At 43.5% G+C, this 12,028-nt stretch overlaps 1 protein-coding gene across 1 annotated transcript in view; it reads left to right on the top strand.

The window, feature by feature from the left end:
- The window catches only part of MYO1E (myosin IE), a 60,315-nt gene extending 50,108 nt beyond the window's left edge, over nt 1-10,207 (top strand). The window contains exons 26-29 of the mRNA XM_086620573.1: nt 453-545; nt 3,389-3,593; nt 9,430-9,599; nt 10,131-10,207. Coding sequence (XP_086476699.1) covers nt 453-545; nt 3,389-3,593; nt 9,430-9,599; nt 10,131-10,207 — 545 coding nt within the window. The remainder of the gene's footprint in view (nt 1-452; nt 546-3,388; nt 3,594-9,429; nt 9,600-10,130) is intronic.
- The last annotated feature ends 1,821 nt before the right edge of the window (nt 10,208-12,028 follow it).

The following is a 12,028-nucleotide window of genomic DNA, read 5'->3' as shown; positions in this document are numbered from 1 at the left end:
ATGAAGAAGGGCTGTGATATGAGGAAAAGCAGCCTCTCTGCTTCGCCAAAGATTGAGCTGCAAATAGACCAGTGTCTCAGGTTTCGTGTCCTACCTTCTTCTCATACTAGTTGCTGATCAGAAACAGTACAGTCAAAAGTGCTGCTGTGCCAGCTATCCATGGTTTATAAATGAGTTCATAAAGCTAGTGGTCTTTTGGGCCTCGTTTAACGGTAGGCTTGAGACAGCTTTACTTTATATCCTGTGGCTGAACTGGATCACAAAAGGGAGCATAAGCCTGAGACATTCTTACTGCATCTAAAGCTTTAGCACAACCTGGCCAACACTGGCCGGATTCATTATTCCTGAAGATCAGCTCTTTCTGATCACAGAGTAGGGGTCTGGCAGCCAGAAGGACGTACCTAATTAATATAATTGTAAAAGGGTAACGAAATGTTGCTGGTTTCTTTCAGGTCCTACTAGACGGAACCTTACCCAAAGTACAGGGTATTCCAACAGGTCTCAAAGTCAGACTTACCCTATGAGAGCCGCACCGCCTCCTCCTGGTAAGTCCTCTTAGTCTCGGGCAAAAACAAAATTTCAGATTCAGGCTTTTGCTTTATTCTTGTCATATGGTAATTTTTACCCATTAAAAAGTCATAGTAAAGGTTTAAAATCCTCTTCAAAAGATCCTGTCTGGAAAACATATATTGTAGGCGTTTTACGAAATGTATTGTTGGAGTCCGAAGACAATCAAACTGGTGTTCCACCAGAGATATCCTGGTTGTCATGGACACCACCATGTTCAGCCACTTAGTATAAGACACTGAATATAAAACTAACCCCATGGCCTTCTCCAATTTCCTTTCTAAGGTAAAAGCTGCACTCTTATCAAGCCATAGATGATGCTTTGCAGTGAAAGTGCTTTCAGTGTCAAACAATAGCATCGAATTTATGTCTCATTGTCCTACCCAGTTATGTAACAACTTTTGTGTGCGCTGAATGCTGAGAGGTATCAGCTGTGCCAGTCAGCAGCATGGCTTTCTGCATGGGATTGATGTCATTAGGGTGTTTCACTTCTGCCCTTGGGAGATATGATTAATTTAGCCTGTGAACTCAGAGGGGAGAACAATATTCCATTGACCCAACATTTCCCAAGAGTTATTTTAATTACACTCCCACAATATTTTTTTTAACAAAGGGTTTGCTTTCAGTCAGCTGTTCTTTACTGAGAAGCACATTGCTAATGGTGTAAGTCGGGTGTGCAGCCAGTCTTGGTCACCAAATTAACTAGGTAATTCCCAATCCTAGTAAAACTTCATAGCCATATGACTCCAACTAAGGCCAGCATGATCTGCAAGAACTGCTTGTAGTATGGAGGGAAATTACTGTAGTTTAAAGGAGTTAACCTGTCTGCAAACACATATATAAAACATTCATACAGGATGAGTTAAAGCAAGGAAAGTCTGTTTTAGTATCTTCAAAAACTCTTTCAGCAGTTTTGTAGCTACATGAGAAAGACAAAAACACTGGTTCAATAAGCCTTGTGCCTGCAGACCAAGCCCAAACTTGCCTCATGTAGGTAAGGTAGTTTGAATGTAGATTTGCAGGCAAGTCCAAGGCACCAGAGGATGCCCATATGTACAGGATGGCCTTTTGTAATCATATAACCCCAGTGCTTGTGACAGCTCCTGAACAGACATGTCAACAGAGTCCTGCCTCTGTGTGCGGCAAGACACTGGGCTAACTTTCTTGCAGGGATTGATGTCATCAGGGCCCTTCACCTCTGCCGTAGAGAGACAAAATTAAGTTAGCCTAAGAACTTCGAGAGGAGAACGGTATTTATTGACTCACCGTTTCCCAAGTGTTCAACTGTGGAGTTGAACGAGATGTTCATGGACCAGTGGACCACACTGTGGTGTCCAGGCAGGGTAAGCGTTAAGTACTAGTTAAATGCTGTGTGGACCATGACGCATTAGGGTATCATGTTTAAAACATGAGAAGTCTTTCATACACACCTCAAATCAATTACTGTAACACAGTTTTCTGTTTGTGGTGTGTTGTTTTTTTTTTTTAATTCAAACTCTTCTGTAAAGTAGCCAATTATATCTGGAAAAATAAGATTGAAGACAGCTGTTATAAAAGAATTCCAATTAGATTGTCCAGACTTTCAGGGAGTCTGAGGCAATTGCATGATTTGGGCACATTCTTCCTTGAAAGTCACAAACAATTCTCTCCATCCTGCTCTCCAGTGTGGGAAAGTAACATTTCAAATGATCAAGGATGACGGCCCACAGTGTATTCTGCTATTTTCACATCTGTTTTGAAAGTAAGGGTCCAGTTGCTGAACAGACTGTTATGTGTATGTTCAGAATAAAACAAACCTGTATTTCAGTAACCATAATGTATGTGCCATACTAGCTTGGGTCCCAAAGTGAGTTTTATGTATGAGTTTATGACTACTTAGTCTCTGCCACAGTACCAAGAGAATGCAAGAAGCAAAGACCAGCTGTTGAAGGCAGTAAGCTTTTTCCAAGTGTCGTGATTATGAATTCTCCTCTCTGCACAGCTATTCATTCTGTTAATTTTCAACAGACATCATCACAATGGAAAGAGGAGAGGATCACCCACAGCATAAACCAATCTGATTTTTAATACAAGCATAGCTCCCATTTTATTCAGTGGGGGTTTCAGGAATGTAAAGCATGCAGAATTGAGCTCCTTAGAGCTGAGATCCTGCAAGTAGCTCAGACATTGGCAGGTTTGTTTTAAATTCAAGTTAGAGGCATAATTATTTAAATGCATTTACCCTTGTCATCACTTAGAAAATTCAAACTCCTTTTGAGCTATCAAAGTAGCATTAAGGCCTTTTTTTTTTTTACAAAAAAAAACAAAGCAAAACACCAACAAACCAAACCAAACCAAAAAAGTCAAAACACTTGCTTGTTAAAATAAACAAATAACTCATAGCAACTTAAAAAACAATCTATCCAGTATTCAAGGAGTTGGACGGAGCTTAAAAGAAAAGAGACCCCCCCCAGCAATTTTAGCTAGCTTTAGATCAGCTCTTAGCTGGATAAAATTTTAAGAGGTGTGGTGGTCACATGCTAGCTAACATTAATATGGTTGAATTCAGCTGAGAGCTGATCTTCTTGCTTGCTTGTAACATTCAAGGCACATGTCTCAAACTTGAGCACAAGTCCATGAACACACGAACCCAAAATAGATCATGAGCAGACCTGAAACTGTGTATAAATCAAACTGTAAGAATTCAACATTATTTTGTTTTCAAGTTCCTGTCTTGCTGACAGTAGAATCTAACTGACAGCTGAGCCATCAACACAAGGAAAAGCTACCTTTACTGAGCTGTAGTTTGGAGTGGATGTGTTCACACTTCATTTACTTCTAGGTCAGCAGCAAAACGGAGTAATAAATCCTCCACAGTTTGTGCCACTTCCCCATGTCCCAGGAAATCAACGGGCCAATCAGAAAAACCTGTACACAAATATGACACGACCAACTTTACCACGGCAACTGTCAGGAGGATCAGGCAAGGTTTCACAGCAACCAGAAAGCTTGGATTTCCTGAAAGTACCTGACCAAGGAGCAGCCGGGTAAGATTTTACATTAAATCTGAGAAAAAAGTGTCAATTTTTGTAAATAGCTTCACACACCCAAACTGTTCATGACTGATAAACTTATATTGTGTACATAGATCACCAGATGGTGCTGTTGAGCTGTACGCAAAGGTATCATCATCTGCCATAGGATTTCAAAACACATAGTCCATTGCAGACCTTTAGGAATAAAGGTGAACCAGTTCTAGTTTAATATCTTAAATTTGCATGGTACCTTCTTCAGGACATTAAGACACTTGGCAGAGTTTTAACTAGGCCTTTTTTGCCTTCTGGTTTACAGATGATAAACAGTAGCTCTGATACTTCATGGCAACTGTCATGCCCAGAAATGCTGGCTAATAGTCCTTTTGTTTCAGCTTTGACTCCCAACTCATATACCAGACTTGTACTTCTTTTTAGGAGGAAGGCTTGGCAGCATGACATTCAAGATTATTTCAGCATCATTTGGACTTCCAAGCTGCAGCCTTCCAGAATATATTACCATGACAGTCCTACAAGATGTGGGGGTGGGTGGGTCTTACTGTCATAACTAGGTATTTCCGAATAGCCAAGAGTGAAAAGCATCAAAACAATCACCACATGTAGCAGAAAGAAGAAACCAAGAAATCAGGGGCTTAGTAGAGGGAAGCAGAACAAGTTGTTCTCAACTCTGAAACCAGCTGCTCCAGATCTTGACTGAAAATCCAGAAGCAGGCAAAACCTCCCATTTGTGGAAATCATGAAGACACGAGTCTTCTCCCAAATATTTATGGGACCTTAGTGCTCCAGAATGATAAAGGCCTTATAAAATTAAGTTTTTCAATGATTGAACAGTTCTACTTTAACTCAGCCCTTACATTTCACTCTCTTGTAGAAGATTAGTGGAACTTTACTTTAGTGGGCATTTGTGTGCCACTTAATTGTCAAATACTGCTGCCTATTCAGGAGTCCTAGCAAAAAAAAAAAAAAAAAAAAGAAATAAGCTGGTTCTGAATAAGCAGTTTGTGTTTCTTCTTGCTGATGACTTCCTATTTGTGTGATTTAATTCTGATGTAACCAAGTCTCAGAGAAGTTACTGTTAGTAACAGCTGGTTGTCCCAAAGCATATTGAATCAACAAGAAAAGCTACAACAGCAGATAGAATAAAAATCCACTGTGGTAAAACATGATAACTCTGCATAGTAATGGCTAGTGCAGACACAATTCTGTAGTCCACAGCTCTTCAAGTAAACATGCATGATAAATACCTCCTTGTTAAGTAGGAAAGCCCTGTGTATGTTGAACAAGCCATCATTCTTCCATCTCTGTCCACACGATATTGAGGGGAAAAACAAGAGGAAATTCAGGCTTTTCCTGCTGAGAACTATGTATTTGCAGGTTCTTAGTAAATTACAGTTCTGTGTCCTCCTTGCTTCTTTTCCTGCAAATGGCCTCTCTCTTTCCCTCCCCTCCAGCAGATTGTTACCTCCCTCTGTAGGAGATCGCCTCTATAGCCCAGCCTCCCCCAGAGAGCCGCCCGACAAGCTTTACATTGTACCTGTGACTGACTGACTAATGGCAGAGTCTGAGCCTTTGCTTACCAACAGCTAGAGCAGCATATATCCCCTGAAGGTGATGTAAAAGTGTGAAGTAAAATCGGAGACGATGCTGTAGTAAAAATTCTGCCTAAGGAAGTGCCCTCAGAGTTTCCCACAATCCCATTCTTTCACTTTTATCATACATTGTCCACTGTAATAATGCGGCACTGACGTGCCACATTCAAAGGTTTTTGTTGTTGCTCACTAACACTTAAGCAGTCATGATATTTTCACTCTGAGCTGCCAGTCGTGTCCAAGTTCACAGGCCCGACACAACAAATCATTTTGCCAAATAGGGGAGAGCTTGCACTTGAAGGACATCGAGTAAATCTGGGAGAAATCAAGATTAAGTCAAACTTTCACTGTTTCCACCTGACCTTCTGCAATCCTTAACCTATTTGCTCTCAGCCCTGGAATATTCTGAGGGATTAGATGGATCAGCTCAGTCCCCTTCTCCAGTGATCCACACAAATGGAGTTCTTAGAGGCAGCAAAAAAATTAATTTTTAACCATATCAAGAGCAACTTTTGGTACCAAGAGACCCTTCTCAACTATCATAGACAAGCTCCTTAGCAGATGTTCTGCACTAAATTCTCCTGTTGGCCTAAGCATTCTTTTTTGTGTGTGATCCAACTGGCTACGGTACTGATTTAGCATATTACTTACAGCGATGCTTCTAGTGAGCATTAGACACCTCAAAGAAATCAAATAAGTAATAAGCAAGTGTACACAGAGTTGATAGATTTTCAGTATCAAAAGAAGGGCACAGGGTTCCTAAGTAGGGGCTTTCTAGTTCTTAAACACAGAGTAGAGGTGGTCAGCCCTCCAGCAAAATTCGGCACGTACAGTGGCTTTTTTTACAGTACTAATGGCAGTCATTTTTCCCACTGTGCACCAAGTGTTAGCCATAAGACATTGTAAGCATATTTAGAGCATTTTTCTGTTTAAGATCAGTTTTCAAATGAGAAAGAAATCAGAAACAAGTGGCCACTGCTACAGAACCATTTCAAAACTGTCAGCACGTGCTAATGTTTTCAGATGCATTTCCATCTTTTTTAACTTCCATGCCTTTAAGTGGTGAAATTTTCTCATTGCATGCCAACTTATTGTTAAAGCTGTTTTGTTAATATTAGACTTCTACGGTTCATGTAACAACAACAAAAATCCCATAGGATAAAGCCATTGTGATTTCAGTCAGACAACTGTGACTGACACATGCATCACTGTAAAATGTAGCAGTCACCAGGTACATAATGAGATAGGAACTATCATGTTGGACTAAAAAGATTAGTTGCATCATACCACAGTTTCTAATGCCATGACTGCACATCAACAACCCCATCTGTTCCAGTCGTACGAGTTATCTCTTATTAAAGCTTCTGTTATTTATAGTTACCATTTTAAATGGCAATTATTGGTGTAGTCCAAGGGAAGAAAACAAAACACACTGTATTAGGATGAAATCTTCACTGCCTGCCCCAGTTTTCACCGATACCTGTGTATGCTCAAGAGTGGTAGAAAAAACTCCACAAACACACAGCAGTAATTGCAACCAGAACAAGTAGGGCACAGGCATCCATTGCTCCCCTCTGGATGGATTTTGTGGAAGTCAAGCTTCTCTATAGGAAGCCACAAGTAAGACAAAAGAGTGCTTAGTAACATAGCCTGTGATTCTGAGGAAAGAGGTAGGGAGGGGAACTAGGGTTGGTTGTTTTGTTCTTTTGGTTTTGTTGTGGTTTGTTTTTTTTTTTTCTTTCAAAGCGAGCCACAGCTGTAGGCAGCATGCAGTAGCAATACAGATGCTACTGTATAAGATAAAGGAACATCTGAGAAGGGCCAGGCAAAGTGATTGCTTAGCCCTTAATATTGCAATACAGGAGTTGCTGCCTGTCTAGTCCACCCTGCAAGTCCATCGAATTGCACTTCCTGAAGTGCAAAATAGTATTTGGGTCAGAAATGGTGGAAAGGTCCCACTCTGAGAGGCGCGCAGTGCAGCCCAAGGAGGATATACTTTCAGGTGCCATTGACACAAGCAGGTAATTTGGTGTTACGTCTGTGTGAGCTCAGACAGCGTCAGGCTGGTCTGGGAGCTGGAGTGTTCTGGCTTTGCTGGTGCGTCACACCGCAGGCCGAGCACGCCGGCCAAAGCCCAGTTGGTAATGGCCGTAATAGCGCCACAGCCCAGTTACGGTCCCTCCCACAGCGCTGCGGCTGAGGCGCATTTCAGTAGCTGTTTCACAGCTGTTCCCACCCACGGTACCTCTCTGGCCGCAGACAGCTCGGGGACAATCTCCTCGGGGTAAACGGCGGGAAAATCCCCAAACTCACCACCCGGCCGCTGCGGTCAGCGCTGCCAACGCTGCCGCCTCGGCCCGTTCCCGCCCAAGCGCGGCCGCCCCGTCAGCCGCGCGCGTGCCGGCCGGCGCCCGCATCGGGGTAGGCGCGCGCCCTCTGCTGGCAGCCGCGAGGCACAGCGCGCGGCCCCGCGGCACCAAACCCGGGGCGGTGCTGCTGGTGCCCTCACTGCCTGCTCGCCGTTGTCACCGCGGCCAGCGCGAGAACCGGGACCCCTCCGGCCCGAACACTCACCTGGCCAGGTCAGCGGAGCGTTTTCCAGACAGGTCAATTCCCAAAGCCGGTCCAGAACAGAGTGGGGCTCACAAAGGAACAGGGCAGCAGGTGTGCCCGACCCCTGAGGGGTTCTGCCTGTTCAGGAGCGTTCCCAGCATGGCTATCCTCCAGTTTCCTCAATACGTTGACCACAACGAAGAACATCCTAGAGGCGTTTAGCAGCAGTGAGACCAAAAGGAGCACACGTGTACGAAAGTGACAAGGCTGGCTGCCTCAGCATTGCCAGCTCTCTTTCCTTCATGTACTAAAAAGAAACAATATTACTTTATTCAGCACTGCTTTTCAGATAAGTTTCCTCTCTGACGTTTTGCACAAGGGAAAGCTCTAGTGCTCCCTATACACAAGGTATGAGCTACAAGAGTTGTGAATTTAGTCTTTCAAAACCACAGCCGCCATAGATAAAACTTGTGAATTATGTTTATTTTTAGCAAAGCCACCAAGAAGGATGCACTGGTACTAGCACAGCTTTAATTTCTAGCCATCACTAACAAGCCAATACAAGCCCGAGCTTAGAAATAGCATGCTCTCACCAGCAAAACAGCTCATTTAAGATATCCCTGTTCTACTGTGATTGCAGAAAAGCTGAGCTACTTTTCTAAAAGACTTGCTCTGAATGCTGTTCTTTCCCTACCCAGGTCTAGGTTTCACAATGTACCCTATCCCAAGCAAAGTCAATACATGCTGAGCAACAGGAGAAAAACCCTCTCTCCTAGTAGATAAACGTAGGACTGAAATGCAGTTAACACTTACTTCAAAGCTGTTTCTGGTGCAGTTCACGACACAGACTCAGCACTAGACAGAGATGTATTAAAAATTAAGTCTAGGACTTCATGTAAGTAACTGCAAACCGTTTCTGCAAGAGCTGTGTGACATTATTGTGGCATTACATAACCCAATCATAGTTCAGTCTCCTCCATATCACTGCAACATTTCTAATCATTCAGTACAGTTATTTATTATTTATTTTAAACTGACCTATTGCATCTAATACCTGTTCTCTCTTCCAGCCTTTATTAGCTGATGAGCTGGCAAAATGCATTTCTTCCCTCTTTCCCCTTCCTAATCTTTGGAGTGGTCACAGCTGTGACAGAGTTTGTGCAGCATCTCCCCTGCTGCTTCAGAGTTGACTATAACACAACAAGTCCATAGACGGCCCTGGAATCTGAGGCAACCTAAAAGAGATGCAGTCTCTCTTACAGCTTAGTCACAAGAATGGTAAAGTAGCAAGCCTGTGAGCTAGAACTTTGTTTTTAATACTCGAAACTACATCCCTGGTGAAGCTGGGGCACGTGGGGAAAGACTAAGCTGTGTAGATGCCAAGATATGCATGAATTGCATGTGCACACTTGTTTACATTCCAGCCTGAGCACTAAAACGTCTTCTCTGCATTTGAACTGCTGTTTGGAAGTGCCCATTTATCCATTTCAGTGGGACAGAAATGGCAACTCTGTCCCTTTCACAGCAAAGTCTTACACCGCTATTTTTAATTGTTGTGACATTTAAAAGAATCCGATTTCTCTTGTTCTGCGATACTCTTTAGAATCAGTTCATTAGGACAGAGGGGCTGATGAAGCTCAGGTTCAAGTTGTAGCTTTGAAGCATGTTAACGTTTGCTTTCCTATTAGTGTTCGCAGGCAGTCAACAAACCGACCCCCACCAGCTGGAGGAAGGCCTAAACCACAGCCAAAGCCGAAGCCTCAGGTACCACAGTGCAGGGCACTGTACGCATATGACGCTCAGGACACGGATGAACTTAGCTTTAATGCCAACGACACGATTGATATAATTAAAGAAGGTACGTAGAGATCAAAGGTTTTGTTACTTAAGTACTAATCTTGAAGGTACACTGTCACAAGTAGTTAAAAGACAGGACTTTTTGAGCCACCCCATGGTTATCTTCTCTCATTAGGCTTGCAGATTTCTATGATAGCTCGGGGAGCAGAGAAGTTGCCACACCTCTTCACTTAAAAGCAGGTCAGACAGATCAATGACATACCCATTATTTGGTACTGCAGATCTGCAGATTTAGTTAAGAGTAATTCTATCACAGGCTCTGGCTGAAAAATTAGCCTAAACCACAGCTACAGCACAAGAACCAAAAAATAATACAGCAGTTCCAACTCTCTGGAGGCACTGTGCTACAGCAGTTCCAACTCTCTGGAGGCACTGTGATACGGCCAAAAGATTAGCAGAGTCAGGGTCTCCAAATCATTTCTCCTTAGTCCTTCACAAAAAGGCTCTTGCTGCATGGAATAGCTTTGCAAGGCTGCCTCAGAAAGTATACAAAAGTTTACAGAACCTCACTACTTACTTTGCTTTGTCACAGATCCTTCCGGCTGGTGGACAGGAAGACTACGAGGGAAACAAGGTCTGTTTCCCAACAATTATGTCACAAAGATATAAAAGACCATCAGACAAAAATTTGCACGAAGTTACTAGTGGCTGAAGATGTTTTTCCCTTGGGTTCAGGACACTTCTGAGATCTGCCACTCTCAGCAGCATTTTCACCAGTAAAGTTGTATATGAGCAGGAAGAAAATTACCCACAGCGCAGACTTTGATCCCTTCTCTCAGAAGCATTCAGCCATGGACATACTGACCAATTATTTATTATATTTAAAACCTGGTGTTAACACCTAGTAAGCAAAGAATGTTCAAACCTACCACCTTGAAACAGAAAGGTGCTTTGCAGTCTGGGACCAGGGACTTTGAAAGGGGCATATTTACTAAGTGCCTTCAGCTGAGTTATCAGTGACCTTTTTAACTATCTACTGAAGATAACATTAAATGCACATTTCCACTCATGCAGACGGTTCTGGGGAACATGTTAAGTATGCTGCTGCTACACATCAAAAAGATTTAGGCTCATTTGGGAATATTACCATCTAAAAACCTACTGTGATGGAGTATGTAAGTAATTATGTACAGAGTTGTAGTGGAACTGGTTTGTTTGCTGATGTGTTTAGGGACTCCAGCAGGCACTGTAAGAAGTTAAAACAGAAAACTATGTAGTACTGTATCGTAGAATGGTTTGGGTTGGAAGGGACCTTCAAGATCATCTAGTTCCAACCCCCCTGCCATGGGCAGGAACACTTTCCACTAGATCAGGTTGCTCAAAGCCTCCTCCAGCCTGGCCTTGAACATTTCCAGGAATGAGGCATCCACAACTTCTCTGGGCAACCTGTTCCAGTGCCTCACCATCCTCAAAGTAAAGAATTTCTTCTGTCTAATATTAATCTCCCCTCTTTCCGTCTAAAGCCATTGCCCCTTGTCCTATCACTACACATGCTTGTAGAAAATTCCTCTCTAGCTTTCTTGTAGGCCCCCTTCAGGTACTGGAAGGCTGCTATAAGATCTCCCCAGAGCCTTCTCCAGGGTCAACAACCCCAACTCTTTCAGCCTGTCTTCATAGGAGAGGTGCTCCAGCCCTCAGATCATCTTCACGGCCCTTCTCTGGACTTGTTCCAACAGGTCCATGTCCTTCTTATGTTGGGGCCCCAGAGCTGAACACAGAACTCGGTGAGGTCTGACAAGAGTAGAGGGGCAGAATCACCTCCCTCAACCTGCTGGCCACACTTCTTTTGATGCAGCCCAGGATGTGGTTGGCTTTCTGGGCTGCCAGCGCACATTGCTGGCTCATGTTGAGCTTCTCATCAACCAAAACCCCTAAGTCCTTCTCCTCAGAGCTGTTCTCAATCCATTCTCTGCCCAGCCTGTACTTGTGCTTGGGATTGCCCCAGCCCAAATGCAGGGCCTTGCACTTGGCCATGTTGAACTTCATGAGGTTCGCAAGGGCCCACCTCTCAGGCCTGTCAAGGTCCCTCTGGATGGCATCCCTTCCCTCCAGTGTGTCCACAACATTGCACAGCTCAGTGTCATCAACAAACTTGCTGAGGGTGCACTCGATCCCACTGTCCATGTCTCTGACAAAGATGTTAAACGTGCGGCACTGGCCCTGATACCAACTCCTGAGGAACACCACTCGTCACTGGTCTCCACTGGGACATCAAACTGTTGACCCGCAACTCTTTTGAGTACAACCATCCAGCCAATTCCTTATCCACCAAGTGCTCCACCTGTCAAATCCGTATCTCTCCTATTTATAGACAATGATGTCATGCAGGACAGTTTCAAATGCTTTGGATAAGTCCAGGCAGATGATGTCAGTTGCTCTTCCCTTATCCACCAATGCTGTAACCCCATTATAGATGGCCACCAAATTTGT

This window comes from Tauraco erythrolophus, chromosome 14, assembly GCF_009769465.1.
Source record: "Tauraco erythrolophus isolate bTauEry1 chromosome 14, bTauEry1.pri, whole genome shotgun sequence".
Taxonomy (NCBI): domain Eukaryota; kingdom Metazoa; phylum Chordata; class Aves; order Musophagiformes; family Musophagidae; genus Tauraco; species Tauraco erythrolophus.
This window is presented reverse-complemented; position numbering and strand designations above follow the sequence as displayed.